We start from the raw sequence: 19353 nt of genomic DNA, 5'->3' as shown, positions 1-19353 counted from the left end.
TAAACACATAAAAATATTTTCCACAACAATTTTCATAATATAACCAAACACTTGAAAATATTTTCTTTTTTTGAAAAATAACATTTTTAAAAAATAAATATTTTTCGAAAAATATTTTACGGGAACCAAACGGACCCTTTGTAACAAATAAGGATATTGGTTAGCCTATTGGTTGCAAAACTCCAATTTTCATGCAATATCTTGTGAATCATCCCTGAAACGCGTGTCCTGTATTCGTGTCCATCAACAGAGTAGTTGGTTGACAAAAAAGAAACAAAGAGATAGGATCAAATAACACAGGGCCAAAAGACCAAAAGAGCTATGCTCTCTAACGGTTCAAATTAAAAAATTTGAAGGATAGAAGTGTAAACCACCTACGCATAACAAACAAAGCCAACTCAGCTCTCCTTAAATTTGTCAAACGCGAAATAACCAAGCAAGGTAATAGAAATAGAAAAGTAAAAGCGTCACGCGTGAACTTTTTTTCTTTTTTTGTTGAGACGCGTGTACTTTGAGATGAGATCTAAGTAGTTGAAACAAAACAAGTTAACTTGTTCCGTCAGAAGTAAAATTGACTTTAGCTTTACTTATAAGTCTAAAATACCCCTATATATTACAAAGTGAACAACTAAAAAAAAAACATAAATGTAATTTTACAACTTAAAGTGAAACAAACCCTAGGATTTTCCTGCCTATATATAACGTAATCCTGCATCTCTCTGCCTCCCAGTCCCCATCTTCATCAAACTTCTATAACAAAAACAGAAAACAAAAAATTCCTTCTTCGGAAATTTCATCATGCTGGATTTTTTTTTTCTTTTTCTGTGGATGATCCTGTGAAAGGTATGTATTTTCTATATTTTAGATCAATTTGGGTTGAGTTAATCTAATTTGCTATTAAAGTTCTTTTCTTTTTGATTCTGAATGAAATTTCATGAAGTAATACCATATTAATGGTTTTTTTTTTCCGATAATTTTAGATTAATTTTCAATATTTAAATTATTCTCAAAAAAAAGTTTTAAATTATAAGTAGAATTTATACAAAGACTCAAATCAAGATGAGAATGTTTTTATTCAAAACTGTTTTGATAATTCTGAAAAAAAATTTCTATTTTACATTTGGATCTGTATTTTTCTCCATCTCTAAAGCTTTTTTTATTTTTATTTTTATTTTTTATTTTATTGTTTTTATTTTATGTGTTCTGTTTATAGTCTTTTAATTTCTTTGAATTTAACTATTATTCAAGGAAGCTCTATCTTAACTTTTCTGATGGTTTTTAAATGATGAATCAATAGGTCTACTTGGTTCTTTTGTAACTTGGATCTGTATTTTTACATTTGGATCTGTATTTTTACATTTGGATCTGTATTTTTCTCCATCTCTAAAGCTTTTTATTTTATTTTATTTCATTTTATTTGTTCTGTTTATGGTCTTTTAATTTCTTTGAATTGAACTATATGCTTTTGACGCCGGTTACAAAGATTAGAACATCTTTAAAAAGTCCTAATTTCTTTGAATTGAACTATATGCTTTTGATAATGTTCCATACTGCATCTTAAATTTCCTTCACCATCTGTAATTAATGGGTCTCAAGGAAAAGTCAAAGTCCTCTAAAGTTAAAATCTTTGCTATTGGCCGCTCTATCACAAATTTTCTGATGGTTTTTAAATGATGAATCTATAGGTCTACTTGCTTCTTTTGTAACTTGGATCAGCCAAATGCCACAGCTCATTCTAGAGCCGGAGATCCCAAAGGTATTCACACAAAACCAATCTTTATCTTCTTTTTACAAGAATGCTTGATTTTTTTATTTTATTTTATTTATATTTTGTAAATCAATAGGAACATTTTCATGTTAAATTATAACACTTTATTAACATACACTTTCACAACCCCAAAAAATTGTGTAAAGAAAAACTATACTGCTTTAATAGAGAGATAAAAGCTAGAACTTGAGAAAGAGAAAAAGTGATAAGAATAATTGCATGCACTTTTTTTTTTTAAATTTTCTTGTGTTTGAATTTCATTGGTTTGTGAGTAGGGGAAAAAAAGGTAGATCAATTTGAAAGTTATAATTACCGGAAAGAATAAGATAAAATTTTTGATCATAGAATAACTTAGAAATTATATGCAAAACTCCTTTTGTGAGTTCCACTTATTAAGAAAAGAAATAAAAACAAATTATGATCATAGAATAACTTAGAAATAATATGCAATACTCTCAAAATTTTTGTGAGTTCCACTTATTAGGATAAGAAATAAAAACATTCTCAATCAATATTTTTTTTACTTTTGCCAAACCAAACGGTCAGTATGCATTCTTTTAATGTCACCATATACTCTTGGATAAAAACTTAAAAACCTACATTTTAGAGAGAGAGAATGATGTAGGACAAAACTAGAATGTTACAATAACACCATCAAATAGCAGATATAAACCAAGTCACATCACAAACTATTGGATCTAAACCAAGTCACATCACAAACTATAGAATCTAAACCAAGTCACGAGAACACCATCAAATACTAGATATAACAAACTGAGTAACATCTCAAAGAACACATAAGTAGCACCACAAAGAACACCAGCATGTGCATGCTCCCTTCCTCAGTTGAGTGCCTCCCTACGCTCCGCCTCCCTGCGTGCTGCCTCCCTACGCGCTGCCTCCACCTAAAAATACAAAAATTATATATATATATATATATATATATATATATATGAGATGAGATGAGATGGCTATGTGGTCCTGTTTTGAAACTTGAATCCATTCCTTTCAATTTCATAAAGGGATGGAATTCTAGTAAAATGAAGTAAACATTCTTTGTCATGCCCCCAACATAAAACTCAAACTAACAGAGAGGGAAGGGATTCGATGCGACGTAACTCGAGTTATGTAAATGTGGGCTGCGTCTTTCATGAATATCAAGGATTTTACAAACAGAAAGCAACAATGCAATAACTAATTACACGAGTAAGCTCATTCATAATGATCAACGCATAGAACATGACACACAAGGAAGCATAGTGATTTCTGCTATGCTCTTATTTCTAGTGATTAATCTATCCACATTCACCCTAAACTCAGATGTAATGGATGGATAATGAAGGCTTCTAGGCAGAAGAAGGTGGCTTCTTGTATGGTGTTGGAGGGGGTAGAATCTTGCAGGGTGTCTTGTGAGGATCTTGACCTTTCTCCACTGGAGGGTGTCCTGGATAGTGACCATAAGGTGGTGATGGTAAGTGTTTTGGTGGTGCTGGAGTTTCTACTTTGGGCAGTAGACTAGTGGGTGGCTTCTCTACCTTAGGAGGTGCCTGAACTGGGGTTGGTGGCTTATACACTGGTGGTTTCTCTACTTTGGGAGGTAGAGTTGGAGGTTTAGAAATTGGGGTTGGTGGCTTGTGAATTGGCACTGATGGTTTAGGAGGTTGGTAAACTGGGGTTTGGTGGCTTATGTTTAGGGGTTGGATTGCTTATGTTGGAACTTGGAACGTCTCAAAATTCCTAATGATCATTCCTAATGATCATCCTGGAGACAGAGAGGGAAGGGATTTGATGGGTGGAGCGGCGGAGAGTGGTGGATGGGTGGGACAATCGGGACAGATTGGGGGGAACGCATGTGAAAATTGCTCAGGTGAGAACACTCAAATTTGGCTCAAAAAACAGATAAATTATGCTAGGTATGCTGCTATTCCCAAAGCCATAATCTTAGGGGCTGTTTGGTAGCTAAGTTCTAACACATTTCCACACATTTTAAACAACTTTATACATATTTCAACATACTTTTTCGATCACACGCTATCAAAAATAATAATAATCCAATTTTTTACTGAACTTATACTTACCAGCTTTTGGCAGGCATTCTGATGAGCATGGAATTCGGAGTATCCATCAGCATTGAATTTCTGGTGGCAGTGACGGCATTCGTAATCGCCGGATGTCGCAGCACTCCTAAGGCCCTTTTTGTTCTTCCTAGCAGTCAATCCAGCGACCTTGGGGGCCATTCTGAAACAATAGAAATCAACAAAATAATGGGCATTGAGATTAGTTTAGATCATGTAATAATAATGATTTAGTCATAATTAACATAAATAAAATGGATTATATGTAATTATAATTAACATAAATAATCTCATATAATTTAGTATAAATCTGCTATAAATGAACTCATATAATCAACAGAAATGAACTTTCATCACTGTTAGTAAAAAAACAAAGAAATGAATAGTAGATACTGCAAAAAGGAACAGAAATGGTACAGTGGAATACGGTTATCTGTTACCTCTCAACAGCAAACCGTGGCAAACTCGGTGAACGGTGAACGGAGAATGGAACTGTGGACTGGACCGCACCTCGAGAATGAGGAATAGTTTTTAGGGATTTTAGGGTAATGAGGAATGGTTTTAGGGATCTTAGGGTTTTGAGTAACCAAAATTTTTTTATACCCTCTGTAGCTTCCAAAGTAAAAACGGTGCCGTTTAACCAAGTTTGCAAATTGAAAAAGTTTTGAAATCCAAAAAACTGTGCCGTATTAGTATTTCCAAATTTCCAAATAAAAAACTATTAGTTACACTATACGGGATTAATGGTTTCATTTTTGGCGTAAATGCACTTTTAGTCCCTAGGTTTTGACTTTTTTTCATTTTAGTCTCTATATTATATTTTTTTCACTTTTAGTCCCTAAAACCAATTTACGCCTTTTATTTTAGTCCTTCAGGCCCCATTCCGTCACCAATTAACAGGGAAACTGACGGAATCAATAAAATAATAATAAAAATTTACTGTAGCACTTACGCGTCAGCATATAAATTTTAAAAATTAATTTATTAATTTTAACTAAATAAAAAAAAATAAAAACAGAATTAAAAATCAAAATTCAAACCTTGCCCAGAATAAAAACACGTGTTCTTCTGTTAAGCATGTTCTTTCCAGCAAACCTTGCCCAGAAATAAGCAGATCCTCATTTATACTATTTTCCCTCTCCCAAACAAATAAGTAGATCCTCATATTTATAATACACCAAACCCCAAACACAGAACAAAAACCCATCACCATCCACGGCCAAAAACCCATCACCAAAACCACACCCACGGCCAAACACTACAGTCACAGTCACAGTGAGAATCAAACCCGAACCAAACGTACGATCTCAAAAGCCATCACGCCAATCTCAAACGCCACCACATAGATCAAACCACGGTGACCATCATGACATTAGGCTCCACTACCGATCTGGGTTTAGAGAGAGGGAAGATGAGATTTTGGCCAAGGTGGGTTTCGGCCATGGGTCTTCAACCATGGGATTTCGGCCATGGGTCTTCAGCCATGGATTTAGAGAAGATGATATGAGATTTCTGTCAGCCACTACCGATCTAGGTTTAGAGAGAGAGAAGATGAGATTTTGGTCAAGGTTTCAACCATGGGTCTTCAACCATGGGGTTTCCGCCATGGGTCTTCAACCATGGATTTTGAGAAGATGAAGGCCGTGGGCTTTCAGTCATAACATAGATCGGCCAAGAAAGAAGAGAGAGAGCTTGGGTTTGAGATGAGAGAAGCGAGAGAGGGATCCAATCTTTGTGCTTGGAATTTCAGCCATGAGAGAAGATGGATTGGACCTTCGTGCTTGGATTTTCAGCCATGAGAGAAGAGAGAGTCTGGCTGTGTTTGCTGGGCAAGGTTAGTTGGGAAACAAAAATATTGATTTTTTAAATTTCTAGGCAAGGGTTGCTGGGAAGAACATGCTTAACAAAAGAACGCATGTTTTTATTCTGGGCAAAGTTTGAATTTCGATTTTTAATTCTATTTTTATTTTTTATTTTAGTTAAAATTAATAAATTAATTTTTTAAATTTATATGCTGACGCGTAAGTGCTACAGTAAATTTTTATTATTATTTTATTGATTCCGTCAGTTTCCCTGTTAATTGGTGACGGAATGGGGCCTGAAAGACTAAAATAAAAGGCGTAAATTGATTTTAGGGACTAAAAGTGGAAAAAATAAAATGTAGGGACTAAAATGGAAAAAAGTCAAAACCTAGGGACTAAAAGTGCATTTACGCCTTCATTTTTCTGCATAAAATTACCCTAAACATCTATTAAAGCCTTTATTTATTTTTTCTTTAAAAGGAGTTTTATTGTGTAAACGTTGCGATTATAGCAACCTAACCCATTACCCAACATGTTTTCAATAAATAAATACATCAAAATTTTCTTCTCTCTACACAATTTAATTTAGTTAACAAAACATACACCAGGTCAAAATTGAAAACTTTAACTTTAGATTAATAACAATACAATTAAATTCTAACCCTCTATTATTTTTGTTTGTTTTGTTCTTTTTTTTTTTTTACCAACTCATCTACTAGTTAAAATAAATAAATTTAGTTCATATTTGATAAAGTATTGTATTTGTTGGTTGATGGTATAAAATACCATTTTGGGGGCTTACAGTCCCTAGTACTAGTGCTCTAAGGGAGGGTATTTTAGTCCAAAGTTTTACACCCTATTTTCAGTCCTATTTTCTCCCATTCAGAAATTATATAGTTATGGTAGACCACGTCACTTATCTATTTTTCCACTAAAAGACTTCCATTTGTTTAAAATTGCTAAATACGATTTTTAAAAAAAGAAGAGTAAAATTGACCAAGTAATTTTAAACAAATGAGAGTCTTCTAGTGGAATGGTGGATAGTGACCTAGTCCACTATAAGGACATTGTAATTTCTCCCATAAAACGATCGACTCTACTTTTGTTCTCTCCCTCTCCTTCACCTAACCAAACAACCCTCCCAATCATTTTCTCTCATATATTTCCACTTCTTCAAAAAAAAAAAAAAAAAAAAAATTTTTTTTTTTTTGTGTTGTTGTTGTTGTTTCCACTCTACCCAAAATCCACCCACCAACACATAGTCTAAGTGTTGTGTAGCCTTGAACCCTAGGAGACCCCATATAAATAGGTCTATTTCTCATGCTCACAAAGGGAGAACAATCATCAACCCCATCTTGGGAGGCATAAACCCAAAGAATGTTTCCCCCACCCGACTTGACTATTCCATTTTCTATTGATTTTCATTTTGAACCTTCGTCTCTGCACTTCCTAAGGCTAACATATAGCCTTTGGCTACCTCATTAAACACCAAAAAACAATCTTCCTGCCTGATTTGAAAATTACTACAAAATTCCTTCATTTTGTCCACTCATATCCATAAACAGACAACCCCTCTTAAAACCCTCCCTACATTCCCTCATTTCAACCCCTGCAACTCATTGCTTATACACGTAGCCACACACAACCCTTTACCTAGCTTTCAGTGCAAACTCCATAGAAAACACCCATCAAAATCTCACCCTTTTCCCATTTCCACCAACACAAAATAGCAGCCATTCTACTCTCCAAAACAAAACCAAAAGCACAAAAAAAGAAAAAGAAAAAAAAAAGAACCAACCTTTTTTCGAGCTTCTCCTTCATGGTAAACTTTTTTTAAACCCAAAAGTATAAGAAAGCACCCTCCTTTCCTTCAAAAATCCGAAGCCACATCCATACAACCTCCAAAACTCCATAAAAATTCCTACCTTTTCTTATTGAATTGAGAAACCGAGCAAAGATAACTCCTTTTCCCATTCACCCTCAACAACCAACAAAACATCAACAAATAACCAACAATAACAAAGCAGGCTAGAAGCAAAAGGAAAGGAAATGAGTGAGGATACAAGGCAGAGCAGGTAAAAAAAGAAGCAGAGAAAACCCAACAAAATTTCCTCACTTTGTTCCCACTTTCTCTTGTCACTTTTCTATTTCAAGCTGAAGGTCTAATCTAAAGTTGTTCCTTTTTCAGCTATTAATAGAGCACAACTCAGAAGCTAGACTCAAGGAAAAAGCAAAAATGGAAGGAAAAATAGCAACAAGTTCAAACTAAAAATGGGTAGCATTTATTACCCCCATTTATTTAGCATGCTAATGTTCAAATATCTAGATTTGTACACACAAATAAATAGAACATGTACACTTCATTTTTATTCACACAATCATGCATTTTTATTCACACAAGCATGCATTTTTTAACATAAAAGCTCATACCTTTCGGTCAGTTTTGCTCATACATGCCTATGCTTGAACACATTTTGTTTACACATGCTCAGATTCACATTCATACATGAACACATGACATATACACACGGCCACACAACCTAGTAAACTCACTTCGAAATATCCTCAAAACCCAACCTCTGAAAATATCCACTCAAAACATACCACAAACCCCAAATCAAAACACAAATACCGTTTGGCCACATCCAATAAAAATCCCACATTTGAAACACAAATCTCGAAACACACTGACCAAAAAGAAAGAGCTTTGAACAAAAGAAATTAAGAAAAAGAAGATAGAGAGGAAGAGGAGAAGACCACCGCATTTGGTGGGTGAGTTCTTTAGGGCTTGGCCATGGTAGTCATGGCCATGAAGTATTGTCTCTCTCTCTCTCTCAAGATTTATAATTGATTATAGAGAGTTAGATTGAAATGTACTAGTGTTGCTTTTCTTTTTTCCTTCCCTGTTGTTTTAACCCAAGTTCTTTTAGTTACCAAAATGATTTCTCTTATTCAGAGATTTGAACAAAATCTATAGTTTTTTTTTTTTTTGAGAACCTTCATTAAAAAAATAAAACTAAGTAACAAAAGAAGCACACCATCCCTACAAAACATCATTTTTTTTATAAACCAAATAAGAAATTCCAAGTGGTGGCTATTATACCCATAACACAGAGTTCTTTGTGGAATTATACCAGGTGGTGGCTATTGAAAGGTGCAGCAGAACTGTTGTATATATAGGTATATACAAGGATAGGTTGTAATAATGATATTTGAGTTTGTAGAATACGATTTCATAAAATAAAAACTCAAGTTCTGGAATTTTATAAATGAAAATTCAAAAATCAAAATTTTCTGGAATTTTTGCAGAATTTTTGGTGACTGTTCAAAAGGTTGAAGAGGTTTCAAGCTTTGTTAACAGTTTTATAAAACATTTTAACTCTCCATACATGCCTTTTGATGAAACATAACCCTATGGGTATAAATAAAGGCTTATATTCACTTAAAATAGTAAGTTTGAGATAAACACAAGAAATAGTAAGTTTGAGAGAAACATAAAAAATACTGTGGTCATTCTCCAAAATTGCTATCTGTAGAACCCAACATCTTGATTGTATCCTGGGGACAAATTTGCGATAACCCTTTAGCAACAATAGTGTGGGGGGCAAATATTGTCTAAAGAAAACGATATAGTGCCCTTAGTTATTTATTTTCTGTTTATCTTTTGTATTAACCTTGTTATTCAATTATTACTTTGTATAACATCCCCAACAAGAACCACCAAGGCAATGATAGGACAAAGGTGGTGAGACAGTGAGGAGAAACTCTATGGTGGCTCTAGTTCTCTCTCTCTCTCTCTCTACCAGTCAAGCCTAGGTCTTTATTCTCTCTTCTTTCTATCGGATGATTGAATTTGTTTTTTAAGGAACATGTGCATCTCACATGCCCATTATATTAGTGTTTCAACATTAGACTAACTGGAGTACTGATTTGGCAGTATGTATAGTTTTGAAAGTAAATTGGTCAATATAATAGTTCAAGGGATGTCTTGGCCACTAGTCCAAAGTTCAAGGGGTGTATGGGCATTTTTCCCCTTTTTTTATGAATGTAAACAATGAAATGGTTTTATGTGTGTGTGTGTGTGTCGCGCATGAGAGACGCTTACTGTTCAAATTCCCTCTCTTCTTGTAATTATTGAATTATAAAATAAAATAAAAAATGAAATTAAGAAATTTTGGTTAGGTTCAACAATTCCCCAGGAAAAAAAAATTGTCTTCTCTCTATAAGGAATAATAGTGGGAGAAAAGGGTACCTAAGAGATGACGGAGATATGTGGTTAAAAGTGTCTTCATGAGCAATGGTGTGACAATCAACCTTCAAGCTTGAGTTGAGGGCTCTCAAAGATGGGTACTACTTGCCTAGAAATTGAACTTGATTCTCTTACCACTATTGATATTATTAAATCAAGAAAAACCATTAAAACTTTTTTTAGACTTATTATAGATGAGTGTATGTGTCTAATGGGAATGTGAATAAAACAAGCTTAGTCATTTCTATAAAGAGGCTAATGGATGCATGGATGTCCTTGCTAATGTTAGGTATACAAGTGTGAGTAAAGTCTTACATTGAATAATGATAAGGAGAATGAGTGGATAATACAACATAGTAGAGTTCATACTTATTGGGATTATGCGTTTTNCTCAAAGATGGGTACTACTTGCCTAGAAATTGAACTTGATTCTCTTACCACTATTGATATTATTAAATCAAGAAAAACCATTAAAACTTTTTTTAGACTTATTATAGATGAGTGTATGTGTCTAATGGGAATGTGAATAAAACAAGCTTAGTCATTTCTATAAAGAGGCTAATGGATGCATGGATGTCCTTGCTAATTTAGGTATACAAGTGTGAGTAAAGTCTTACATTGAATAATGATAAGGAGAATGAGTGGATAATACAACATAGTAGAGTTCATACTTATTGGGATTATGCGTTTTAGGTTAAAGTGTGTCTCAATATGTTATATTAACTACCAAAAAAGTTTCCCCACTATATTTATCTTATATTGCACACACAAGGTTGATATTTTATAATTTGAAAAGCAAGTATGTAAAACAGAAAAAAAAAAAAAATATATATATATATATATAGAGAGAGAGAGAGAGAGAGAGAGAGAGAGAACTTTTATGCTAGAATATACATGAATTTTTTTGTTTAAAAAAAAAAGAAGATTTTTATACTAAAATGTTCATGAATTTTTGGGCCACAACAATAGGTACAAGCAAATCAAAGCCCAAATGAGCCTTTAGGTATCTCAATAAGAATGGTCTTGTCGCCCACTTAAGGGTCACAAGCCTATAGAGTTTCCAAAACAAATTGCCACATAGAGGGTAACATAGTTATTTAATAATTTAATTGTTATATGGTCATATGATATTGAAAATTTTCATTATTGTGTTAAAAAAAAAAAAGCCAATCAACTAAACAAGATAGGATTAACACTAACAAGACTTAATTACCTAAACCTTCCATCCAAATTTGTGTTCTTCTTTTGGTTTGTTTATGATGTTATTGTGTTGATGGTATATTGCTTTTTAATTGATTGTAATGTGATATGTTTTTTTTTTTTAATAATTGTCAAAGGTTATTAACACATAAACTAGCACATCATTTTGTTTAAAAACTTGTAATAGAAGGAGATGGTATCCCTAGCAGTAGTCTTTGAAAACACTAATTCATTCTTATGATCCAGTATGAACAGTGATAGTGAGGAGTTCGTCAGGAAAGGTAGATCAAATATGTTATTGTTCGGGTGGAGGAAAAGAAGAGTTAGGAGAGAGAGAGTAAGTCTCACTCAATACCTTGAGTCTTAGAAAGACCAAGATATGACAAGACTACTCTACTTCACTAGAACTCAAGAGAGGAGAAGATAAGGAGTTTTTTGTTTTTTGGAATGGAGGAGAGGAGGGTTTATATAGTAGTGGTGGAGAAAATATGAATAGAATGTCATTTAATGAAAGTTGACAAAAAATCACGAACCTAGACCTTATTTTAGCATTTGGGAAACCAAGTGCATTAATAGGTGAGAAGCAAGCAAAATTTGGTTTTCCCGTAGCTACTGTAACAGCCTATAGAGCCAAATTAAAAAAAATCATATCTTACTCAATTTTAATCGAAATTGTCTCATTCTTATGCTTAAATTAAAGCCCCGGATGTCTAGTATTTGAGAAAATTAACCTCATTCATAGATTTAAAATATTCAGAGAGATATCAATAACATAGTGAGTAGAGGTCATTTGTTAGAAATTTTTTTTAGCACAATTAACATTAATAGGTCCCAAATTAGTTTCCAATTAACATTAATAAACTCCAATCACTCCATTTCAGACTTAATTAGTTCCAAATTTACCATAATTAAAAGATAACTGCACAAATTACTCATTGAATAATTAATGTCTAACTATCTAATTAATTGTGTGCAACCTTACCATAAAATGTAATCCTAGTCAATCAAATTATGACACGTCATTAATCTCAAATTTATTATAATTATAACCAATTGGAATCAATTATTCATAATCACATATAGTCGGACTTAATTTGTGATAGTGCATCTCAACTATTAAAACTTGATTTGATGATAACTTTTAATCTAATAATTCGATTAGAGCTTATGATCAGTCGATTTAATCGTTACAACATCAAGATCATTTTGGTGAAATGAAATTAAGGATCTAATGACCAAAATCAAGATGCATAATTCCAAGGTAAAATTACCCTTTTACCCTCCATATAAGGTTAAATACGAGTTGGAAAATTGGGTGTTAACATAATCTCTTCTTATATCTTCTCAAATTAAAATCTCTCTAATTAACATCATCTTCTCTAATCCATTCTCTCTAATCCCACATCATTCTCTTCTCTCAAAATGAGAGAGAGAGAGAGAGAGAGAGAGAGAGAGAGAGAGAGAGAGAGAGAGAGAGAGAGAGAGGGAGAGAGAGAGAGAGAGGGGAATTCTCATAATCACCATTCAAACTCTTTGTTTAAAGTCATGTTGGCCTATCTTGAATCCAATAGCAATTTATCAGTTCCTGTACATTATGAATGTTTTTGGTAGAATAATCATCAAATATGGAATGATACTTGCCAATGTTGAGAGAGTAGTATATGTTTTTCTTGTCTTGGGTAATTGACAAGTAAATCTTGTTACCCAATCCTCTTGTCACAATAGGTTCTAAGAAAGACCCTCCAAAACTGATATATAGCAAGTAAATTATGTGCTTTTTTCACAATTAAAATGCAAATTGGGTAAATTCTTTTAATTAGTGACTTCTCATTCAAATCAAGTGCAGTTTTTGTCCATAACCAACCAAATTAAAGGAATTTCATGATCTTATAATTAGTACCAAAATTAACCCAATCACATGGTTAGATTTCAATTGAAGTTCAATGAAATTCAGTCAACTGCATAGAATTTGATAAAATGAACACAAAATGAGGTTTAACCATTAAACCATGAAATCCTTCATTTTTGGCTAAAACTTCTATCGAAATTTATAGTAGGGCAAAATACGATATCGACATAGGTTCTATCATCTAGTACATTGTTATTGCAACTGACAATAGTGCATGCCTCCCACTGTTACTAGCATCTTTGGAAAACAATGCACACCTCATATGGTATCCAAGAATGTTTGTGGAAAATAATTCAATCTCACAGTAAACTAATAAAAGGAAGCTAGGAAATTATTTTTCAATTCATTTAAAGTTATTACCAAACATGAAAGTGATAGTGTTATTGAGAATACTTTTGGAAAATGACACAATTTTTAGAAAACATTATCGTTGAAACAAACAAAAGTGATATATAAAATGTTTTTATTTTTATTTTTATTATTTTTATGTAAATGAGCAAATAAACTAGCTCTAAAGGTTCCCAAAAAAAAAAAGAAAAAGAAAAAAGAAAAGAAAAGAGAAAGAACTCAAGCTTAAGAATCGTGCATTACCCTCTTGACACATAGAAACACCAAGCGTAAATTCTTTTTTTTTTTTTTGGAGAGAATTATGCTTGGGTTCTTGATCAGGAGTCTCACACACACTATTTTATTTTATTATTATTATTATTTTTTGAATCACACCATTTTAAATTTAGTGTTATCTAGTGGGTTCCAATTAACTTAACTGGTAAAATCTCTGATAGTTGAATAAGAGATTTGAGATTAAATTCCCATTTATACCAAAAACTAATTGGTGTCTTGGTTTGATGATAAAGAGTTATATTCATGAGTGGACGTTATAGGTTAAAACTTTCTAAAAAAAAAAAAAAAAAAAACTTAGTGTTACCTAAAAGTAAAACTCGTTAATGTCAAAGATAACTACAATTTATTAATGGACTGCTGTCAAACTTATGGATCTCAAAAAAAGTAGTATTAAAATGATAATAATAAACCTAGAATGAAAAACACGATTAATTCCCAGTTGTGATCAAGTAAAGGAAGTGACTCTAAAACCGATTCCTTTATTGGTTAATATGTTTAGCAGCCCAATAACATGATGTAATAAACGTTTTGTACCTTGTTGGGCTTTGAAGCCCAATACCCATATAGTTCTATTCATTATTCCCACTGGGCTTAAAGCCCATACATAGAATTATTAATTAAAAAAAAAAAACCATCAACCCTAGCGCTATAAAATGATCTGTAAAACCCTAACGACCCTGCAGCTCTAGCTTGGTGACGCGTATTTCCTCCTTGTCTCAGATTCACAGCACCTCAGAGGTTCTCTAGCTCTCTCTCTGTGCATCTAAAGCTTAAAGTTTAAGCCTAATCCAAATGGGTTTGTTATTGGTTTTTTGCAGGAAGAAGAAGAAGAAGAAGAAAAAATGAAGGTTATAGCAGCATATTTGTTGGCTGTTTTGGGAGGGAACACCAGCCCTTCAGCTGAGAACTTGAAGGACATTCTTGGATCCGGTACTACTCTTTCCTCCTTTCAAATGGGTTCATCTGGTTTCACCCAGTTGCATTTCTGAAATTTCAAATTCTTCACTTTTGTAATTTTTTTTTTGTTTGTTAAATGTTTTGTCTTTCTTTCAAATGGGTTTTAGATGATTGTATCATTTGCTTCCTTATAAGTTGGATGAAAAATTGGTCAGACAAGTTTCATGTATTGCAACCAATGTATAGCCTTAATAAGTTTTTTATTTTTCCTATATAAATGTTTCGTCAGACACGGGATTTGTGTTTGGTTTTGGCTAGATTTGAATTGGTACCCTTCTATGTTGTCTGTAATTTAGCTTTTGGGGCAGTTGTTAATGTGTTTTAATATGGGAGATGGGTTGGATGATTTACAGTTCATTTGTGAGCATCATAATATAATGAGGAAAAAGGTAAGAAGTGATTGTAAGTGGGTTGAGTCTATAAGGCTTGTTCTTAAGTTGATTGTATATCTTATAATTTTTTTTTTTTTTTACTTAAAGAGGGGTCTGTCTGAAATGTCTTTCAGACTGGTGCTTGTGGCCTAATGTTTTGGGCAACAAGTGGAAGAATTTAAATAATTTGGGGGTGGTTGTATTAGTTCCTCCATATGTGGACAAATGAAGACTTGCACATATGTTGTATTTTGTACAGAAAGAACATTAAAGGAGAGACTCGCTGCTTCTACATTTGATTAGAAGATGGATATGTTATTTTTGTTTCAACAATTTCTGTTGTTTAATGCGTTAAGATTGACTTGTTGCAATTCATATCAGAATAAAATTCTCATAATTATCTGAATGTTATGCTTTTTGTTTCCTTTGGTTCAAGTAGCAAACTCAATTCTAATTGTGAAAGTGGAATTGTTCATGCTTTTGTTTGCTTTTCCCTTTTTAAAATATGAAATAATCTGGATTCTTGGTTGATGTTATCATGCCATCATTTTAACTAATATATTTTTGGAAATAAAACCAAACTAAAGTTTTCTGGTAATAATGATTAGTATATTATTGATATAATTTTTTTCTTAATCTGCAGTTGGAGCTGAAGTTGATGATGATAAAATTGAGCTTCTCTTGTCTGAAGTCAAGGGTAAAGATATAACTGAGCTTATTGCATCTGGAAGAGAGAAATTGGCATCTGTGCCTTCTGGTGGTGGTGGTGCTGTTGCGGTTGCCGCAACAGGGGGTGGTGGTGGTGCAGCTGCTGCTCCTGCTGCAGCTGAGGCAAAGAAAGAGGAAAAGGTGGAAGAGAAAGAGGAATCAGATGATGTAAGCATTCTACAACAAAATTTAATAACCTTGATTAATTAACATACCCTTCTAAATTTACTTGTTGGATCTGGTTTCTTCTTCCCTTCCCATCAAAATAAATTTTCCAAACCTCTCAATTCATATAATTATTTTGCAAGTATTTTCTTTTAGGGACTAGGGGATTACATATATTCCAATTATGATATTTATTTTTGTGCTTAGCATTTTTTGTTCAAGTGTATCCTTACATATACATGATATCAATTTTAGGAGCCATGCGTAGCTGTGGTGCCACATTTAGGTATTAACATTAGACAACATGCTAAATTCAAATTCAAGGGCTAAAATTGGTCAAATCAGAGCATCAAGAATATGGTTGAAATTAGATTGTGTGGCCAAATGAGACAAAATTCAAAGTGGTAACTTTAGGTAGTGGGGCAACACCAGTCTGGCCCCTTTCTTTCTTGCTTTTGCACCATGGGATCCCAGTAGACTCTATGGGGACCAGTGGGAATGGGTGACAAATCCATGTCCTCTCTTTAGACTAGACTATTTCACATAGGGGCATGAACTTTGTTTCTTTAGAGATGTTACCTTTACCCTAATGGCTTTTTTTATTTTTTGGTACTTACCAAAGAAAAAAAGCAAGCAGGCGTATATAATTTAATCCCATTTTAATCTGACTACTTTTCTTTTGTTCCACTTTTGGCAGGATATGGGCTTCAGTCTCTTTGATTGAGGAATTAGGATATCAAGTTACTTTTGTTTCAAGATTTCTCCAATTCAGGACTTTGTAGAACTTAAGAGTTTGTCTCTACAGGCTGTCATTTTTGGTTGTTTCCCATTTAAGACACGGAGATCGATAACCATGCTAAATCTTACGGATTAACTTAGTATTCTGTGTTAAAATTTTTTGTATGGATTTTTGTCTTTTCAATTTGCGATGTTCCTTGAGATGCTGGCATGGTCTACTAATTTCGCATACTCGTTGGATGTTGATACTTGAGACTTCTGATCTTGGATGGCTGAAGTTTTGAGTACTGATTATTTTGATAATTTAGCCCGGGGAAGTATTTCTGAGACATGAGTTAATACTTAAGTTAACTAATGAGTGAAACAGTGCTTAAATTTTTGCAGCAATAAAATGCCAATGAAATCCACCATACACTTATGTTACAATGAAATCATGCCAGTAACTGTTGATACTTAAAAATAAGTAATAGTATACAATTTAAAGGGCTGCCAGTAGATGGGTTGTCGGGGGCAGCAATTGCAAACTACAAGCTGGCAGTTGCAACAGGAATTTAGTGAACCACTGTGGTAAATGGTGCTATATATGTATGCGGTGGCCACTGTTCTAGAAAGTGCTGCTGACAGTGGCCATAGGGAGGTGCTGGTGGTGACACTGACCATGAAGTGGTATAAGTGAAGGTGCGGAGCTTAGTGAAGTCAGATATGATATTGTTTCCAAATGAGGATGATGTCATGCAAAACTCTATGTTTGTTGTGGAATGCTATAGTCAGATTCCCAAAGAAACTGCACTTGTAGTCTCATGATTGTCATATGTTTTGCTTAATAATGGACACAGCTGGATAAAGTTCACCTTCGAGATAGTTTGGTGGAAAACTGTCCCAGAGAAATTGCTTGTCACAATTTCATAATCCCGTGCAATACTTCTGGTTGTGGTTTGAATTCCTAATCGTTATATTTTTTTAATGCCTCAATAGAAATATTTTATGGAGATAGATTTGAATGTCCCACGATCTAAGGTTCTACAACAAAGCTTACAAATTTGTATCCTTCTTCCTTCTATTGTTTCAAAACTTCATTTAGCATTGTATACTTGTCCAAGCGAGTTTGGACTTGTTTTTACTTTGATAGGATCACTGCTCTTTGATAGTCTTGTCCCTTTGCTTGGAAGCTACCTTTTTGTATTGCTAGCTTAAGAGTGTGGCCTAGATTTTGCTGTGGACTCGTCTGGTTTGGCAGCCTTCCATGATTTTTCTGACTTGTTTCTTCTTTAACTGGAATGCTATGCTGCCTCATTTCATTTCCCTTCTCCTCTGTCCTGCTGCAAGGATAAAGACTACAGTTTGTAGGAATCTGGTTTTTTTTCAGTAGACATTAGACATTAGAGCTTCTGTAAGATGAGTGACTTTACCTTCAAAGAGCATCTGGTTCTTGCAGGTCCATATGGTCTATGAGGTCACTACCATGATTGTTTCAAAGCATGGGTTGACTTCGCTTAATGACTTCACTTGCTTCAGCCAAGTGGCTATGCAATGGAGAGAGCAGCTGGTTCCTGCTGGTCCATATGGTCCACGAGGTCACTACCATGATTGTTTCAAAGCATGGGTTGACAACTTCATTTGCTTCAGCCAAGTGGCTATCCAATGGAGTATGTTGCAGGTTGCAAAGCTTCTGTTTTGACACTCAGGTCTGACCCCACCCATAGAGCTTTTGCAAAAGGGCAGTTTAGACAGAGGAGATCAAACTCAAAGTGACTATTGTTCAAGCTCAAAGCATAGCTGTTTTAAGTTAGAAGCTGAACATTTTAACATCTATGATATGCAACAAAATGGTCTGCGAGAGATTATACCTTTTAAGGTTGTTCTTAACTGCTTCTGAATCACCAATGTGATTCACTCTCTCTACTCGTTATAGCAATTTCAAAAAGTACACCCAGAATTTCAAACAGCCTTATCAATGAACAGTTGAACACACATGACTAGATTTAATTTTCTTTGATAAAGATAATATTTTATGTGTTATTGGTAAGTTGCATACATGTGTTTGAATATAATTGAGAAACATAATATACTACACATAAAATTGTACTAAGTTTTGTCCATCAATATAATTCATGACAAAACCCTACTTATCCTGTTTATATTAACTTATCTTTGAATATATTTGATTTTCTACTTGTAAGGAAAAAAAAAATTTGACTCTTAAGAATTGCCATCTTCTCACCATGTTATTTTATTTTTTATTTTTTAATGAATGAGATATTTATTATTATTAAAGAACCCAACACAGGACAGGACTATACCAAGCATTACTGCAATGTATCAAAAACCCAAGAATTCAAGCCTTATTATGCAGTAGCTAAAAGAATAATCACAATACCCTCATAAATTCATTACTATGAAGTAGATAGCATAAACAAAAATTGAGAGAGAGCACACAAACTTGAAAAATAGCATATACCAACATCTTGGTACTCCACAAAGCACAGGAAAAAAAATTATAACAGAAAAAATAAAAAATAAAAAATAAAATCTGAATGGTGCGCAGGTGAATATTTATCCATCCTATGGTTTTTCACCATAGTTGAAAGACCACATGACCTTTATACCCCATAAAAACATAGCTCTTAAACCTAGGTATAGGATGGATAAATATTCACTTGCGCACCATTTTAGTTTAGCTTTAACAAATAGCTTTCTTTGAACTTCATCTGCTCTTGCCAAACCCACAATTTTGGTCAGTTATATAACACAAAGAATGTATTTTTCATGTTCAAGTCAAAGCACAGT

The 19353-nt window shown here is 33.6% G+C and overlaps 1 protein-coding gene and 1 long non-coding RNA gene across 3 annotated transcripts; both read left to right on the top strand.

Moving 5' to 3' along the window:
* Window positions 1-706: 706 nt before the first annotated feature.
* Window positions 707-4578, top strand: LOC112012184 (uncharacterized). Of its 2 annotated transcripts, none has more exons than XR_010630264.1 (3): window positions 707-843; window positions 1686-1756; window positions 3850-4578. It is a non-coding gene; the product is annotated as an uncharacterized LOC112012184 (long non-coding RNA). The 2 variants fall into 2 exon arrangements; XR_002882943.2 differs by having other exon boundaries at window positions 709-843; window positions 3860-4578.
* A 9688-nt stretch (window positions 4579-14266) lies between these two features.
* Window positions 14267-16767, top strand: LOC112012262 (large ribosomal subunit protein P2z). Its single transcript, XM_024044644.2, has 4 exons — window positions 14267-14365; window positions 14446-14557; window positions 15599-15831; window positions 16526-16767. The coding sequence occupies exons 2-4, from the start codon at window positions 14470-14472 to the stop codon at window positions 16550-16552; spliced, it is 348 nt and encodes a 115-aa protein (XP_023900412.2). The 5' UTR covers window positions 14267-14365; window positions 14446-14469; the 3' UTR covers window positions 16553-16767.
* Window positions 16768-19353: the final 2586 nt, after the last annotated feature.

Source organism: Quercus suber, unplaced genomic scaffold, assembly GCF_002906115.3.
Source record: "Quercus suber isolate HL8 unplaced genomic scaffold, Cork oak 2.0 scaffold_145, whole genome shotgun sequence".
Taxonomy (NCBI): domain Eukaryota; kingdom Viridiplantae; phylum Streptophyta; class Magnoliopsida; order Fagales; family Fagaceae; genus Quercus; species Quercus suber.
The sequence above is the reverse complement of the archived record's forward strand: the minus strand, read 5'-3'. Positions and strand labels throughout refer to the sequence as shown.

What these genes read in the sequence shown, in the direction of transcription:
- LOC112012262 (XM_024044644.2), top strand. Translation starts at nt 14,470, where the DNA reads ATGAAGGTTATAGCAGCATATTTGTTGGCTGTTTTGGGAGGGAACACC. An exon ending in GAAGGACATTCTTGGATCCG is followed by an intron (nt 14,558 to 15,598) that starts GTACTACTCTTT and finishes CTTAATCTGCAG; the next exon opens with TTGGAGCTGAAGTTGATGAT. An exon ending in AGAAAGAGGAATCAGATGAT is followed by an intron (nt 15,832 to 16,525) that starts GTAAGCATTCTA and finishes CACTTTTGGCAG; the next exon opens with GATATGGGCTTCAGTCTCTT.